The sequence below is a fragment of the Haliotis rubra genome, unplaced genomic scaffold, assembly GCF_003918875.1.
Source record: "Haliotis rubra isolate DU_JTF1 unplaced genomic scaffold, ASM391887v1 Scf14, whole genome shotgun sequence".
Classification (NCBI taxonomy): domain Eukaryota; kingdom Metazoa; phylum Mollusca; class Gastropoda; order Lepetellida; family Haliotidae; genus Haliotis; species Haliotis rubra.
In genome coordinates, this window is record NW_025765336.1 from 3047443 (window position 1) to 3065865 (window position 18423).

The following is an 18423-nucleotide window of genomic DNA, read 5'->3' on the forward strand; positions in this document are numbered from 1 at the left end:
CTAATGGACCTAAGATTAGTTCATATTATTGTAGCTAATGGGCCTAAGATTCGTTCATATTTCTGTAGCTAATGGACCTCCGATTAGTTCATATTATTGTAGCCTAAGATTCGTTCATATTATTGTAGCTAATGGGCCTAAGATTCCTTCATATTATTGTAGCTAATGGGCCTAAGATTCCTTCATATTATTGTAGCTAATGGGCCTAAGATCCCTTCATATTATTGTAGCTAATGGGCCTAAGATCCCTTCATATTATTGTAGCTAATGGGCCTAAGATTCGTTCATCATTGTAGCTAATGCTAAAGGCCTCCGATTAGATTCGTTCATATTATTGTAGCTAAGGACCTCCGATTCGTTCATATTACTGTAGCTAAAGGACCTCCGATTAGTTCATATCATTGTAGCTAATGGGCCTAAGATTCGTTCATATTACTGTAGCTAAAGGACCTCCGACTCGTTCATATTACTGTAGCAAAAGGACCTCCGATTCGTTCATATTACTGTAGCTAAAGGACCTCCGATTCGTTCATATTACTGTAGCTAAAGGACCTCCGATTCGTTCATATTACTGTAGCAAAAGGACCTCCGATTCGTTCATATTACTGTAGCTAATGAACCCCCGATTCGTTCATATTACTGTAGCTAATGGACCTCCGATTCGTTCATATTACTGTAGCTAATGGACCTCCGATTCGTTCATATTACTGTAGCTAATGGACCTCCGATTCGTTCATATTATTGTAGCTAATGGGCCTAAGATTCGTTCATATTACTGTAGCTAATGGACCTCCGATTCGTTCATATTACTGTAGCTAAGGACCTCCGATTAGTTCATATCATTGTAGCTAATGGGCCTAAGATCCCTTCATATTACTGTAGCTAAAGGACCTCCGACTCGTTCATATTACTGTAGCAAAAGGACCTCCGATTCGTTCATATTACTGTAGCTAAAGGACCTCCGATTCGTTCATATTACTGTAGCTAAAGGACCTCCGATTCGTTCATATTACTGTAGCAAAAGGACCTCCGATTCGATTCGTTCATATTACTGTAGCAAAAGGACCTCCGATTCGTTCATATTACTGTAGCTAATGGACCTCCGATTCGTTCATATTACTGTAGCTAATGGACCTCCGATTCGTTCATATTACTGTAGCTAATGAACCCCCGATTCGTTCATATTACTGTAGCTAATGGACCTCCGATTCGTTCATATTACTGTAGCTAATGGACCTCCGATTCGTTCATATTATTGTAGCTAATGGGCCTAAGATTCGTTCATATTACTGTAGCCAATGGACCTCCGATTCGTTCATATTACTGTAGCTAATGGGCCTAAGATTCGTTCATATTACTGTAGCCAATGAACCCCCGATTCGTTCATATTACTGTAGCTAATGGGCCTAAGATTCGTTCATATTACTGTAGCCAATGGACCTCCGATTCGCTCATATAACTGTAGCTAATGAACCCCCGATTCGTTCATATCACAAAATCAAAACAAAATTATGATAGTTTGTTAAGTAACGTTTTTATTTTTTAGACAAACGTTATGAAACTTTTTTCCAGAGTTGGTCTGATGTTTTCATTACATTCTGCTTTTAAGTAAATGTTTGATCATGAACCGATTTGGAGTTAGATTCTGAGTCATCGGTATCATTTTGACCCAAAAAGACAGTAGATATATGTTGATGTACATATATATGTTGGTGCAAAATGTCTTAATTTAATAATCATAATTCATTAAATGAATTAATAAAACTATAGTTTATACCTAATGTTGTCTTTTTTATCTGGGCACATACCATTATTATCAAGGGTACAGCTATATTAAGCCTGATGCAACCAAACATAAAATGTGTTGTTTCAAGCGGTCTGTCTTTTGGGAGATAGGTGAGGTGAGGTGAAATTGGGTTTAACGTCGTGCTTGAGAATATTTCGCTCATATGACGACGTGCATGCGTGTGTATGTGTATGTTCGGCTGCTTGTACTAGCCCAGACTTAAGCTGGTTTTATAGTGCTAGCAGTATATGTTATTCTGTTTCAGATTCCAGACGGATAGTCAAATGCTCATTGTAATAAAAGCCAGTGTAGGAACTGAATAAACCACTCTCTCATACGTACTGTATAAGATCAATTTAACAAGGAATTCATTAATAGCCCCGTATTTTGCGTACATAGTGCAAAATGGGTTTTTATTTTTAAGCAAATGTCTGGGAAAATGTTCTGAGTAGACTTTTCATTATGTCAAAACCAAATTGAAAGCATCCATTGATATAATGCCCTTTTCCCCCGTTTAACGCCAAATGTGTTACTCCTGTTGTTACTTCTCATGATGGAGTCATCAACAGTACAAGGTACCGATAGGTTGGCATTTAACTTCCATGTTCAACAGTAGGTATGTAGAATATTAAGTTGCGCTTGTAACCCACTTACTGGATCACACATAAAAGTAACATCATCAGAAGAAACAGTTGATGTAAATCAGGGAGTAATTGTACTCCTCTACAACAAATATCAAAATCATCGGCAGCCAACTCATTGATGAAGTAGTAAATAGAATGAGGCTTAATACACATCCCTGTTTTAGTCCAATAGGACAACCAAAAACGCAGTACGCTAGTATGTCTGACAGTGTCTGAACCACATTATTGCCCCAGCTGCTCAGCCCTCCCTGCAATGTTAAAAAATGTACACCTATTAGACTAGTATATTTTAGTCTCTTTCATCTTATAATCCCCTATTTATGGTATAGTATGACCAGAATTTTAGGAATATGTTTAATTGGATTTCTAGTATAAACAACCTTGACGGCTATCAAGCGCTTGGTTCATTCAAGAGAGACAACTCCGTTAATCCTTTTTCATTAGTTTGTGAAGAGTTATCACCCTTTGTTTACTTGCTAGCAGACGACATTTTCAGTGATCCTCAGTTTGGATGATTAAGAGAAGAGGAAGTTGATTTTAGAGTATTATAACAAGGACATCAGATCAGCTAAAGAGTTTTCAAGTAGAACAGGCATTACTTTGTCCACTGTTTATCGTGTATTGAAAAATATTGCAAATGGATATGGCATTGAGCACCAGGGAGGCGCAGGTAGGCCCAGAAAATTGACTGTCGGTGACAGGAGGCGGCTTGGTGTTCTTGTTTCTAAAAACAAACGGAGGAGTTTAGAAAACTTCAAGCTGATACGATTGATGGAGGGATTGTGGCTGTCTGTAAGGAGACAATTAGAACTGAGCTGCATGCAATGGGTGGGCAGAAAAGTCGAGGATTTCTATCACCGATCATGAAACCTGAACAAAAGGAGCGAAGGTTGAACTGGTGCTTACAGCATAGAAATTTTAAGTGGGACAATGTGATTTTCTCAGATGAAAGTTCTGTGTGGCTGTTTCCTAATACACTGAAATTCTGGACCAAACAAACTGAAAAAAACTTTGTATCAATGCCCAAAGTACAGTCCGAAATTTAACGTGTAGTGTGGTATATCTGTGTTAGGGGCAACGCCCCTCTGTGTATTTGAAGGGAATATGAACAGTGAGCTGTACACAGATATTTTCGAGGGAGATTTACTTCCATTTGCTGACGTGTTCTATGGAAATCTTTGGATTTTACAGCAGGACAACGACCCAAAACATCGTTCAAAGCATCCACAAGCCTGGTTTCGGACCCACAATATGACATTATTAGATTGGCCAAGCTATAGCCCTGACCTAAATCCAATAGAAAATGTGTTGGGACTTATGAAGGAAAGTGTCAAAAAGCAAAATCTGACAAATATTGCTAAAAAAAAGAAGAGGTGGTCCGATATTGGGGCATCAGTAGTATGCCCCGCCGCATTGAAGCCTGCATTGCTGCCCATGGTGACTTGACAAAATACCAACTGCTCACCTGTCTTTGAATCTGGAGTTATGTTCTGCTAATATTCCCATTTAATACGTGAGTAATGAGTGCAAAAAAATATAAAAAATTACATCTTAAAATTCTCAATAATTTCTGGTTGTATTGTATATACATGCTTAAAATTACTCTGGCTTCATGTACATTACTAGTATATATTTCCGGTATATCTGTTATTTAGCATTCACCTGACGAAGGGTAAGGAATAGCCCAGAAACGTTGTGTATACAATACAGAAGAAGTTGACATCCCTAACATTTTGTCTTATACTTGAATACCAACTTCTATATCCCTCTCAAGAACCTCAACAGTGAAAAGCATTTATGCATGTGTACTGACCTCCACTTTCCATGGATAGAGCGAGTTGCACGTGCAAATCGCTGACATTAAGTAGCAGGTGGATTTCCATATTGACAATTTGAATAAAGATTGTGCCATGTGTAGCAGAATATAGCGGACGTTAAAGAATGTAATAATGACATTTCAACGGCCTGATCTGTTTTTTCATACTGTTAAGACAGTTTGTAAAGCATTCAGTTGTATATATTTCAAAGAAATACGAAGCTTTTACAACTTTTGAGAAATAGTGTCACCAATAGCTTGACCCTTCATTAATGACGCTGAGTATATATTCAGAGACTAAGCCTTAGTCTAGATGTACGCTTGCTGTTACAGACGAATACATAAATCATATTCAACATTTTAACAGGTACAGGGATAAGAGATAAAATATTTATTGTGCAAACGTTCCACACAGAAACAGTAACAATATTCTAAAAACTACATAAACAAAATATATCATGAATCATATATATATATATATATATGATGAGTAGCAAAACATATAATAATAGCACATTGTTTAGAACACGTATAAGTTCATTTCAACACATAGTCTACCTCCTGTTTGTTCTTATCTTGTTATTATTTTCTTATCCCTGTAGTTATAAGGATCATGTAGAGGATTATGTCTTGTGCATTGTTATACTTTCACTCCAAGTGTGCAAGTACTCCCAAATATACTTTGTATTTATAATATGTATCATAAACTTACATTTATGTATGCATAAATGTTTCTTTGTGTTATGAAATAAATGGTTTCGTTTGTTATACTGTACCTCATAGTTGTGTTCTCTGTTTGGACTGCATGCGTTTGTATGGTTTTGTAGCTTTATGTACTTCTGTGGCCGTATCACGGCGGCGGAGCAATACCTGAATGGGTTCCATACGAAGTACTGACCCAATGTCATGCAGGAATAGAAGTGAGTGAATTTAGTTTTACGCCGCTACAAGCAATATTCCAGCAATTTCACGGTGGCCGAATGTTTCCAAAACAGAGTGATGAAAACATGACATGGAGATTCGTTACGCACGATGCATACTACATTAATCATGATACACGTTCCAGTGTACACGACGTCATGCAATAGTTCACTTACGATCAAACATACTGTAACACATCCCCCAAGTGGGCGTTGATGCGCTCTGTATTCTGTAATGTATATAGTACATATAGCAGGTTGCTCTACGTTACTACACGATACATAGTTAAAGCCGTGACCAGGGTGCATTTGTGAAAAAAGGTATAATGGGTCTAATATGTAAGTTAAAAAGGAATAAGTAATAATGACATTGTTTAATTATTTCGGCAAACGTTCCTGCTTGATTAGACCACACAGTATGACCGAAGTTTTGTTGGGAGTGACCCCATGTATAAACAGCACATTCTGGACTAAATAGAAATGATGTGAGGGATATCAAGGTTCTCAGATTACATAAAATGTGGTCATATACGTGTTATGAACCTTAAACAAATAATACATTTCCCGTTTTGCTGATAAAACGATGTATTTAACTAATAATTCTTAAAAACACATGATACATGTTTAACGAAGTGAAGAACATTGCAAAAGTTTTTCTTTCACGCAAGAAGTCGGCGCGAGATTTCTGTTGACAGCTGGTGAGATACGGGCGGGTCGAGTTACCTCCAGCCGCAGCCTGAGAATACAATGACGGAGACTTGCCGCCAGTCTACGTAACCCAACCCTGCCCAGGTTCTAGGTGACTGGCTCTTCACAGTGACTCCCGGCACACGGCACATGGGAGCCAACCCCTACTCACGAGAAACATGTTCTGCTCGTCTGCACAGCACTTGGCGCCGGTGAGAAGATAACCGCGTATGTAATGTTTACTTTTGTTGATTATAAATTGAAGCTTAACATGTATGTATTAAAACTCAACTCATTTACTATCCATACGCTATTTACTCGAAACACCCAGATTTCCCCAACATTGAAACTCGGATTTTCCCAAATTGTTGAATATTACTTAAATATCGATATATTGTACTATAATAATAACTGCACATTAATGACTCATATTATTTATCATTAACACCAAAACCGAAACAGCATGACTGTGCAAAGTAATTCGACCGACTCCGAAAATAGACGAGTCTATGTCAGCCGTGGTCACAAGCTTATCAGGTGACTGACACAACACCTGCCTATAGCATTACAGGTCAGGGTCACTGGACAGGCAGTCAAGACGACGCAGACATGTCGACGAAGTCGCAAGGGAATTTTGTACATTGCCCCGTTTGTAGAACAAGGTATGTGTTTACAACTTGCTTTCGTTTGACAACATGTACACTACAGGCAATGCATGTGTCGAAAACGGATAGTTTCGTTTCACAAATGCAAATTTTACGATATATATTGTAAGAACCATACTTTCAGTTTGTTACTGTAACGCCATCTTTTTGTTGTTGACAAAACGTTTGTAGTTCAATGTAGAGTTTAGCGACCTTCGCTGTGAACTTCCGCGTTCCCGCATAACACAACGGTTTTATCCTAAAACACAACGGGTCAAAACGACGAAGAATATTTTGTATAAAACGGCATCAAAGCGGTTTTCGACACCCGACCCTCGTATCGGCATGCGCAGGGATTAAACCGGCATTTTACCATTCGGCATATATTTCTTCAACAAACTTACTAACTTCCATCTTCATAAACGAAATCCACATCTATTTTTTCTAACATTGATAATATTGAAAATATTGATGCAAAAGGCTTGTGATATCATTTCTGATTGAAACAGAAAACATTTTCCTATCTATCTAACCATTCAACGAAAAATATTCTCTGGTTCCAGCATAATGATAACCAATGATTAACTGTACAAAATACATAGTTTAAAACATAAATAGCATAATACATTGTAAACATTATCGCTATACATTCATATAAATATGATTTATTATATTCATTTTGAACAATACTTTCCTACAATATTGCTATATATTTGTTGAGCATTTATAACTGTTTTTCTGCTTTAAAATCCCGATAGAATTTATGTGTCATATTGGAAACATGTTCCTCTTGATTACACTTCAAACAGTATCATACTATTCACCTAACAGCTGGTTATGATTCTGACGTGATGTGACAAATTCATCAACAACAACCATACATCTATATAATACATTTATTAAATTTGAAGCAGCATGATGTATTTTACATATGTCTCATTAAACCGGCATTTAATATTCCGACAACATTGATTTAGATCTGATACATTTATTTTTTTATTTGCATTTTCCAACCATGCAATCGTTTCACATTCTCCAACTCCTTAATTTCTGGTGTCTCCCGTCGTGCTATTGCTGGAATATTGCTAAAAGCGGCGTAAAACCATACTCACTCACTCATGCGGACACTGCAGTTGACTGGTTAACCTTGCATGAATTTATTCATCTACCGATGAAGGGGCGTCATGTTTGTGTACCAAACTCATGCCAACTCGAGCCCTTCTTATATCTTACACTGAGTATTGCCGTTTTATAAATAGACGAATAAATGTTGTAGCAGAAGCATATATTGTCATGTTATCTATTTTCTGATTACATATGCATTGAGATATTTAATCGGAATGTAATACTTTACCAAACATCCCGATAATCCGGAGGCTATTATTTATGTTTAGAAGTTTAAACGGTGTCCTCCCATTACGCAGACAGGCAGTTCGCAGACGCCTTTTCAACAACATTTACGGTTCAATGAACAGATTAGCTACTCCCTGTTACCTACACATTGACATTTGAATGGAATAGTCCAAATAAAAACACAAGGAAAAGCTGAAACTATATTAACATGTATTTACTTTGAAATATGGCCGAAAAGACATTAATTTGAATTTTGATTGCTGCAATATTTAAAAACAGTTGATTTTCACAAACATCTCGGTTTAACCTTCTCGTCTGACGGGAGTTGTCATAATTACATTGAAAACATTGTCAAGAAGACATGTAGAGTTATTGGAGCACTTAAGAAATTACTGAATAGAAAAGCATTTAAATGACGCATCATGTCAACACGGCCATGGATGTGAGAATATGTTTCATTACAGTCTTCCTTGAATGTTCATTGTATACTGTTCAAAGACATAAACTGTTACAATCGTTAGAAAGTATTGTTAAATTAAAACAAACAGTGACAAGCCTGTTTAATATTCGACAGTAACTGATAGTAAAACAATTTTGAGAAGCGAAGACAGTTTATCATTTGATCACAACAAAGTTCCATTTACACACAATCAAACATCTCAGTAACGAACCTCACCCTACTCTACTCCCTAGACAGTGGACTGTTCCATTATACCCGTAGGTGTTACCCTAATTAACCGTCTACTTCAGTGTCTGTCAATTGACTGTCTGTCAATTGGTTGTCTGTCAAATGGGAGATAACCGTTTAAACTGTTGAGATTTGGTTTTATTTGCTGTGAGGAACCTCGTCACTGTTGATAGAGCTGTTACAGTTATCATCTCGCATATTTGATTCTCTTTTATGTACACACAGAATGTTAGCGGCAGAGAATGTTTAGTTACATGGTGCCCAAACATATCCATCCATCCATCGGCTGTCGTGAGTCAATATCAAACGACCGGCGTAACGTCTGTCTCAGCGCTACGACCTACTTTAACGGCTCACCGCTCGCTCTCAACACATCACGTGCCGCGCTCATTGTTATCACGAGAAACATGTTCTGCTCGTCTGCACAGCACTTGGCGCCGGTGAGAAGATAACCGCGTATGTAATGTTTACTTTTATTGATTATAAATTGAAGCTTAACATGTATGTATTAAAACTCAACTCATTTACTATCCATACGCTATTTACTCGAAACACCCAGATTTCCCCAACATTGAAACTCGGATTTTCCCAAATTGTTGAATATTACTTAAATATCGATATATTGTACTACAATAATAACTGCACATTAATGACTCATATTATTTATCATTAACACCAAAACCGAAACAGCATGACTGTGCAAAGTAATTCGACCGACTCCGAAAATAGACGAGTCTATGTCAGCCGTGGTCACAAGCTTATCAGGTGACTGACACAACACCTGCCTATAGCATTACAGGTCAGGGTCACTGGACAGGCAGTCAAGACGACGCAGACATGTCGACGAAGTCGCAAGGGAATTTTGTACATTGCCCTGTTTGTAGAACAGGGATGTGTTTACAACTTGCTTTCGTTTGACAACATGTACACACCAGGCAATGCATGTGTCGAAAACGGATAGTTTCGTTTCACAAATGCAAATTTTACGATATATATTGTAAGAACCATACTTTCAGTTTGTTACTGTAACGCCATCTTTTTGTTGTTGACAAAACGTTTGTAGTTCAATGTAGAGTTTAGCGACCTTCGCTGTGAACTTCCGCGTTCCCGCATAACACAACGGTTTTATCCTAAAACACAACGGGTCAAAACGACGAAGAATATTTTGTATAAAACGGCATCAAAGCGGTTTTCGACACCCGACCCTCGTATCGGCATGCGCAGGGATTAAACCGGCATTTTACCATTCGGCATATATTTCTTCAACAAACTTACTAATTTCCATCTTCATAAACGAAATCCACATCTATTTTTTCTAACATTGATAATATTGAAAATATTGATGCAAAAGGCTTGTGATATCATTTCTGATTGAAACAGAAAACATTTTCCTATCTATCTAACCATTCAACGAAAAATATTCTCTGGTTCCAGCATAATGATAACCAATGATTAACTGTACAAAATACATAGTTTAAAACATAAATAGCATAATACATTGTAAACATTATCGCTATACATTCATATAAATATGATTTATTATATTCATTTTGAACAATACTTTCCTACAATATTGCTATATATTTGTTGAGCATTTATAACTGTTTTTCTGCTTTAAAATCCCGATAGAATTTATGTGTCATATTGGAAACATGTTCCTCTTGATTACACTTCAAACAGTATCATACTATTCACCTAACAGCTGGTTATGATTCTGACGTGATGTGACAAATTCATCAACAACAACCATACATCTATATAATACATTTATTAAATTTGAAGCAGCATGATGTATTTTACATATGTCTCATTAAACCGGCATTTAATATTCCGACAACATTGATTTAGATCTGATACATTTATTTTTTTATTTGCATTTTCCAACCATGCAATCGTTTCACATTCTCCAACTCCTTTATAGTACTTTTTATAGTACTTCACAGTACAATAAATCATCACAAGGCCAGACACTTCGGTGTACCCCACCCGACTGCTTGGCGATCGCTACGCTCGATTAAAACTTAATCCAAACATATTCATGGATTATTGGCAAATCGATCACTACTCATGACACGTACCAATTATTTATTGTTATTTCTGCAAGTCGATTGAAAGCCGATTTTGACCCTCGACTAAACGATCTTGACACAAATGGATGAGGTTGGTCCGCACATAACGGGGATGTGGTCGAAGCATGTCCTCTGATTGGTCAACGCCTGTAAATCTGCACATTCTTTAGAAATTCGCGGGAATTGTGACTTTCACCGACTGCATGACTTGGAAATGTAAGAATTCTTTTTTCTAGCAATGGCTTCGCGAAAGAAAGCATAAGCTGTAAATGTATCTTTAACAAACCGCGACCAATCAGAGTGCTTGCTTCGACCATTAAACAATATTAATGTAGACTCAGGAATTCGAACCCAAGACGATCATAGGATTCTGTCATGCTAAAGGGAGGTAACTTCACATAGAAAATGGCGAGGCGCTAAACCATAAGGCCATTCGTTGCCCACGAAAGGGAAATACACAGAAAGATTACAATATAACATACATTTCCGTGTTTACATTTATTTAAAACATCACAAAAATAGTATAACGATATAATATTTTCGCCAAACCAAGATCCGTATTCCTTTTACCGAATGGCGTTGCAGTTATAATTATACCTGACACAATTACTAAGCTTTAAATCAAGAGGTAAGTCGTCAGGTGATACGACATCGTATCATGTTAGGATGTTATAAGCCGATTATCTTCGGCACAGGTATCAGGTGTCAGGAAAATTGTATCATTTAATTTTCCTCAAATTTACAATGCGGAAACACAAGCGTATTAATCTCTTTATCATATAATTTCAATAAAGTGATAAATGATTCAGCTATATTTTAGTCAAAGAAGAGCGATGGGGTAGCCTGGTGGTTAAATCGATCGCTCGTTACTCCAATGGATTCGATACCCTACATGGGCACAATGTGTGAAGCCTATCTCTGCTGTTTCCCCGCCGTGATATTGCTGGAATATTGCTAACAGCGGCCCAAAACTAAACTCACTTTAGTGAAAGATTTATTTATAACAGTGTAAGGTAACAGTGTCGTTGTGGACCACTTTATGTAAATTTTATATGAAGCGGTGGGGGTAGCCTACTGGTAAAAGCGTTCGATCGTCACGCCGAAGACCAGGGTTCGATTCCCAGCATGGGTACCAGGCCCGAATCTGGGCCCTTATTCTCGAAACGTTCGTAGCCCTAAGAATTCGTAACTTTGATCGTAGCCAACGTGTTAAGAATGGGCTTAAGAAGTTCGTAGGGCTACGAACGTTTCGAGAATAGCTAGCCTGGTGACCAACTGTGTTATTATTGTAATATTGCTAAAGGCGTTAAACTCACTATTTCATATCGCGTATCCACCTCATATGCTGGGAGATCCGGGTTAGAATCGGTTTTCAGCAACCCATCCTTGTCGTAAGAGACGACTTACAGGATCGGGTGGTCGGGCTCGCTGACTTGGTTGACACGTGTCATCGTATCCCAATTGCGCAGAACGATGCTCATGCTCATGTCTGGTCCAAACTCGATTACTTACAGACCGCCGCCATAGAACTGGAATATTCCTGAGGATGGCATTAAACTAACCTCACTGACTCCAGATACTCCAACCATTCGTTCATTCAATATGTCAAATAATGTTTTTAATTTATATTCAGTACCGTCTACATTTTAAGTTTACTGTGTGATTGCTTTTTGTTTTGTTTTTTAAATAGTATTTTTTTTCGAAACCACTGTTTATTTTAACGTCCCTGTCTTGTATTTCCAGCCACGTTCCCACCAACGGAGCACTGAAGAATGGCGTCTATGCTTCTACCTGTGAAAACTGTGGCCACTTCTTCAAGTTCAAGGCCACAGGTCCTCTCAAGTCTTCTGTCACGTTAACCATCAACGGGACTTCCTTCACAGGTACAAACACAGCTAAGACTATAATAGTTGAGACATGCCTGAATCAGGAAGTTTTAGTCCAAATGAGTTTTGCTTCAGTGACTCCATCAGTGCTGACTGCCTGACACTAGAAGTGCTTGCTGTAAGCAATTGAAAAGCTATTGAAAGAATAAGGGTATCCATGTTCATGTTACTGTGTACATATATTTGGTAAAAACATATTCGAAAGTTTCTTTTCTGATTCCAGTTGGCAACGAATATGCCGCAGCCCTGTCCCTGAATGAGTTCATGAGGTCCCAGGGTGTGTCCTATGGCACCAAGGTGATGTGTATGGAGGGAGGGTGTGGCGTGTGCCTCGTCACTACCACACTGTATGATCCCATCACAAAGGCCGTGCAGACCTACACAGTCAACTCGGTAGGAACTGAATGCGTTGCTGGAACACTGTTCATCATTGCATTTAGATAAGACGAGACTCATGAAGACCCGGGTTAGAATTGCTCTTCAGTAACCCATGCCTGTCGTAAGAAGGCGACTAACGGGATCGGGTCGTCAGGCTCGCTGACTTGGTTGACACATGTCATCGTATTCCAATTTCAAAGATGTATACTCATGCTGTTGATCTCTGGACTGTCTGGTTCAGACTCGAATATTTACAGACCGCCGTCATATAGCTGGAATATTGCTGAGTGCGGCCTTAAACCACAACCAAAAGATAAGATGAAACTATGTTGCATGCAAACGAGAGGCCCACGATATTTGAATGTCCTTGTAATATTATTAGAGGGGTCTGTTAACTGTTACGTTAACGTGTCTGGGGGCAATGCCTTTCAACCATTCATCCTTCAGTGTCTAAACATATCTGATTTCCTTTAGTGTCTGGTACCTCTGTACACGTGTGACGGCATGCAAGTGACAACCATCGAAGGTCTGGGCAACCCCAGGGATGGCCTACACCCGATACAAGACCGTCTGGCACAGTACAATGGCTCTCAGTGTGGCTTCTGTAGCCCCGCCCAGGTCATGAATATGTATGGGTAAGATATTCAGGCTATATACTCCAGCCATAGCTTATGCATGATTATAGTTCAGTCGCAAACTTGTTTTGTCAAGAGCATTCTTCATACATATGACGTGATGTCTAGACTCGATTATTTACAGATCGCCACCATAAAACTGGAATATTGCTAATAGCAGCGTTAAAGAACAAACAAACAAATGTATGCAGAATTTATAATACATGTATACAGATATATTACAACACAATTGTTCCTGTGGTTTAGGGTGGACCGATTCGTTGCACAGAGTTGCGTCCCTTAGTTTAGACACGGTCTCGGGAGGAACACGTATTGCGTGTTCTGTTAAAGGTCACATGCAACCAAAAAATCAAACATAATTAAAACACAATTATCACTTCTTCATGACATATAATATGCATTGCTGATTATGAAAACACAAATAAACAAAATTATAAGCGTATAATCGCAAATCAAAAGTGCAATATTTTGTACTTGGGTTTACCTCCCTCGAAACAAAGCAGGCGGGATACCGAACCCAGTCAGAGCGGGTGGGTGTGCACTCAAGCGTAACGGCTGGTTCATTAGCAGATGCTGCCTTCACGGCTTATTGTGTGTATATATATAGAGATGTTGGGTTTTGTAATTACATGACCAGTTTTTGTGTATAACATTTTGCAATCAACAGACATCATAACATGTCATGTGTTCAAGTATCACACCTGCCTGTCTGTGTAATTACATTATGTGACAGAGACCGAACTCGGGCCATAAATCAATGCGTTTTGTTTATGGTGTATAGCCTGATTGGTGTTAAGTTCAAATTGCATGTGGTCAGTGATCGCAGTTGTGTACTGAATATTGTCATTAGCAGACAGGCAGGCAGACACACAGGTGTCAATAAAACAAGACATTGAGTTTTGTCTGTGACAACGACATATCTATATCACAGTTAAACATTCTGTCAACGCTAAATAATGACATTGCTTTTAAGTATCGAAGTGAGAAAGTGACTCGGTAAGAAGAACGTGTGGTGAAATAGACAAATGAAATTATATAAACAGTTTATTTACTGTCATAACACATAAAAAGCTCGCGCCTGTGAGATATCAACAAAACATTATGAAAATAGCTCACACCAAAGCCTTCACCGAGTTTTCACCAGACAGCCCGCTCCAAGTTGCGCGAACCTATTTCACTGCGCACATGCTATGAGCGCAGCCCAGCTGTTGAAACCCGTTTTCCCCAGAAAAGTCTGGGGAAATTTAGTGAAACGTTTGAACTCCGATTTCGCGCGTTTTTTTTCATCGCGTTATTTTTTAACTTTATAAGTTGAATTTGCATTTTTGATGATTTGTTTCGGTAAGTCCATACCGAAAGGTATCAGAATCTGCAAAGTTGTGTTTTACGTTGCATGTGACCTTTAAACTGTTTCTGATATCAGTCTCGTTAATCCAGATATAACTCACTGCTAAAACGCATAACTAGATATTGCATTATCACTAAATCATTACACTCGACATTAAATCCTCACACTTTTCTCTTTCGCCAGTCTTCTGAAGAGGACACCCAAACCCACCATGCAGCAGGTCGAGAATGCTTACGATACTTCCATCTGCCGGTGTACAGGTCAGTTATAAAAAAAGCATGTTTGGGTACAGCAGTACTTATTATGAATGCCACAGTCAAGAACGTATTGAGTGCTATCTGTACGGCAGTACGTGCTGCCACTTACGTACGCGCGAACACCTGGTGTCATCACTAATTTCCCTTGAACCGTCCATATACTCTTCTCTGTTATTTTGTCTTGCACGCCCAATGGATATGTTTTGTGGGATAATCGAGACTGGTTATTTGCTGACGTTGACGTTGACGTTTAATATTCCTGTGTAGTTACGGATACATCATGATAGAACTTGAGATGCAGAAGTATTGAAAATTAGACAGAATAAACAACTCAACCGCTCTACGTCTTCAAGTTTCTGTTCTCGAACTATTGTTTGCAGCAAAGTAAGCAGGACCCTGTTTCACAAAGCCATCGTAAGTCTATGTTACAGTATAGGAGGTACGACAGTCGTAGCGCTAATATAGCTTTGTGAAACAAGGCCCTGGCTTCGAACGTAAGTGATTTAATTTATGTCTTATGTCATTGAAAATATCCATACTAAGGTTTCAGACAGTGTTTCCCGAAATGATGTACAACCATAAACATTTCTGTATTAGGGTACCGACCAATTCTGGATGCAATGAAGTCTTTCGCTGCTGATGCTGCACCAAACCTTCTTGGAGGTGCCATAGACATCGAGGTAAGGTATTGTTCCATATTTGTCGTTCTGCGAATCCAAACACTTTATCTCATACAGATAAGGAACCGTCCTTGGACGAATGGAATAATGACTGTCACTAACCTTACTGGTCCTATAGTTGTGATTTGGCGTTTCATGTTTGGAAATTATTTCCTAAAGTACAAGGAGAGTTGTTTCTTCTAGGAACTGGACAAGAAGATATGTAGCAAGACCGGGAAGACCTGCACAGGACGCTGTTCATCTGAGAGACAGACTGACCCGGAGCAGGTGCCCCTCAACATTGTGCTGCAGGGGTCACAGTGGTACAAACCCACCACCAGGCAGCAGCTCTACGCCCTCCTCGGCCAACACCAGGGAGACAACTACAGACTTGTGTTCGGGAATTCTGGATATGGTAATAGAATCTACACCCGGTAGACATTATCGGATGAAAAACCCATACAGACATACATGTATCTTACAGCTCGACATGTCGCCATGTGTTCTGATGTGTTTGATCTATAGTCTTCGCAATCATCAATGTGCGGGATATTTTTTATTTTAGTTTTGAACACCTGGGCAGAATGTAAAAAAATGCACTTATAAAAAATATTTAGTCTAAATCGTGAAATTACATCTGATTAAATGCTTCTAGATGTGTAGTTGTCAGTAAATCTTTCTTCTTGTATTTTGATAGAAAGATTTGAAAATGTTACTTAGCTAAACAAGTTTGGACCCGATCGCATAATTGATATATCGATACCTGTATCTATTTCCATCTGATCCGGATAAATATGATGTTGTAAATATTCAAATAGAGGGCATTTGTTGAGAAAATCAGGCCATTCGTTGTAGCCACATTCTTAATACTGAGGTCTCCTCTGCAGCTTTTAATTTAGCTTTATCGTATAACTACGTATTGTTAAAGACACATAGTTACATAGTTTTCAATTTTCCAGGTGTCTATAAGGAGATCGGTCCATGGATGTATGATGTCCTCATTGATCTGCGTGGAATCCAAGAGTTTTATGACATTTCCGTAAGTTTATCCAAATTGTCTTAAGCCAAATCGGCATAAAGCCTGGTGTCGAATTAAATTGTTTCTTGGGTGAAGACTTAAATATAGGTTCGGATATCCTCTTTCTCATATTTATCATATGAATACCTCCCATGTCCAAAGAATGTGTAAACAATCATGCAAAGGTGTTCACTGAAGTGCGGCACCTGGTGTCATTAATGTTTATAGTGCTCCATAAGCACTGAAGCATAAATGATCCATTCATATAATATTTACAACTATTTGTTCCTTTACGTCAAGCGTAGAAAAGATTTATTTTCATAATGGATAATGTATGGTTTTGTCTCATAAATATTTAGTTATACGACTCATGCTTACATTAATTTGTTGACCTGGTCCAGAAACATACAGCCACGAATACTGATGACTACAACGTTGTAACCAACATTTACCCACTCAAAATCTCCACGAAAGGATGTACACATTCATAAATAACTGTCATCACTGATTTTCATGTGATCCCTTCAACTAGTTCCAAACACCATTTTGACTTCTATACTCCCCATCAATAGTTTAGACTCACTAGTGTAAATGTAGCCACTAACTTAAGTCAAGTCTTCTAAACTAGATTTTGCAACATTTTCCATACTGTTTAAAGGTACTGTTTACACATGAACTGATTTGTAAAACGAATTCGTAACTTTGAAAAGATTATTGTTATGGGTTAAAAAACCCGATGAAACTGAGTGAAAATTGGCGATTTTTTAACAAAATGTTACACCACAACACTGCTGTTCACATGCACGATCTTTGCACATGCTTTTTAGCAATTTAATGCATGATCCTCGTGCAATTCATTTGCATAAAGTTGTCAGCTGGTTCCCCGAAGTTAGTGGAGAAATTCATCTTCGATGTAACCACACATATATGCATAACACAAAGTGAGTGCTTTAAGTGAGCCTAAACTTTTGATGGGTATACATATAATCGATATTTAATGAAGGTTGGGCTCTCTGGCGTTGACGTGTTAATTCTACAACATATTGACCTGCTGCCAAATTATGATAGTATGTGCCTTATTGTTTCTACTTTTATGGCTTCTTCGTTCACAGATTGACTCCTCCAAAGTGATGTTTGGACCTAGCATCACTCTGACCAACATGTTGGAAGTCTTTGAGAAAAACAGCACCAACCCTGCTCTGTCTTACTTCCGGGACTTCGCCAGCCATGTGGCTGTTATTGCTAACACCGGAGTTAGAAACGTGAGTAGGCTTTTGATATCAGTTAATATAATCTCTGATGTTTATTTATTCAATATGACTGACTGACTGACTAAGTTTAGTTTTACGCCGCTTTTAGCGATATTCCAGCAATATCACGGCGGGGGACACCAGAAATGGGCTTAACACATTGTGCCCATGTGGGGAATCGGCGTGACGAGCCAACGCTTTAACCACTAGGCTACCCCACCGCCCCTATTCAATATGAGAGACGGCGGGATAGCCTAGTGGTTAAAGCGTTCGTTCGTTCAAACCAAACTCACTTTACTCACTCATTTCGGACCGATGTTAGGGCTGGATGAAGATTAAGGAAGCAATAAAGGTCCTCACTCTCCTTGTGGCTAAACTACATTGA

The 18423-nt window shown here is 38.5% G+C and overlaps 1 protein-coding gene across 2 annotated transcripts in view; it reads left to right on the forward strand.

Moving 5' to 3' along the window:
- Positions 1 to 6339: 6339 nt before the first annotated feature.
- The window catches only part of LOC124268728 (xanthine dehydrogenase-like), a 40622-nt gene continuing 28538 nt past the window's right edge, over positions 6340 to 18423 (forward strand). Inside the window, exons 1-9 of one of the 2 annotated variants that reach the window (XM_046703753.1) lie at positions 6340 to 6515; positions 12351 to 12490; positions 12717 to 12886; positions 13346 to 13506; positions 15038 to 15114; positions 15709 to 15791; positions 15975 to 16185; positions 16730 to 16809; positions 17901 to 18050. In XM_046703753.1, the coding sequence (XP_046559709.1) occupies positions 6463 to 6515; positions 12351 to 12490; positions 12717 to 12886; positions 13346 to 13506; positions 15038 to 15114; positions 15709 to 15791; positions 15975 to 16185; positions 16730 to 16809; positions 17901 to 18050 (1125 nt within the window). In that variant the 5' untranslated portion in view covers positions 6340 to 6462. The remainder of the gene's footprint in view (positions 6516 to 12350; positions 12491 to 12716; positions 12887 to 13345; positions 13507 to 15037; positions 15115 to 15708; positions 15792 to 15974; positions 16186 to 16729; positions 16810 to 17900; positions 18051 to 18423) is intronic. The other variant, XM_046703754.1, reaches the window with a different exon arrangement.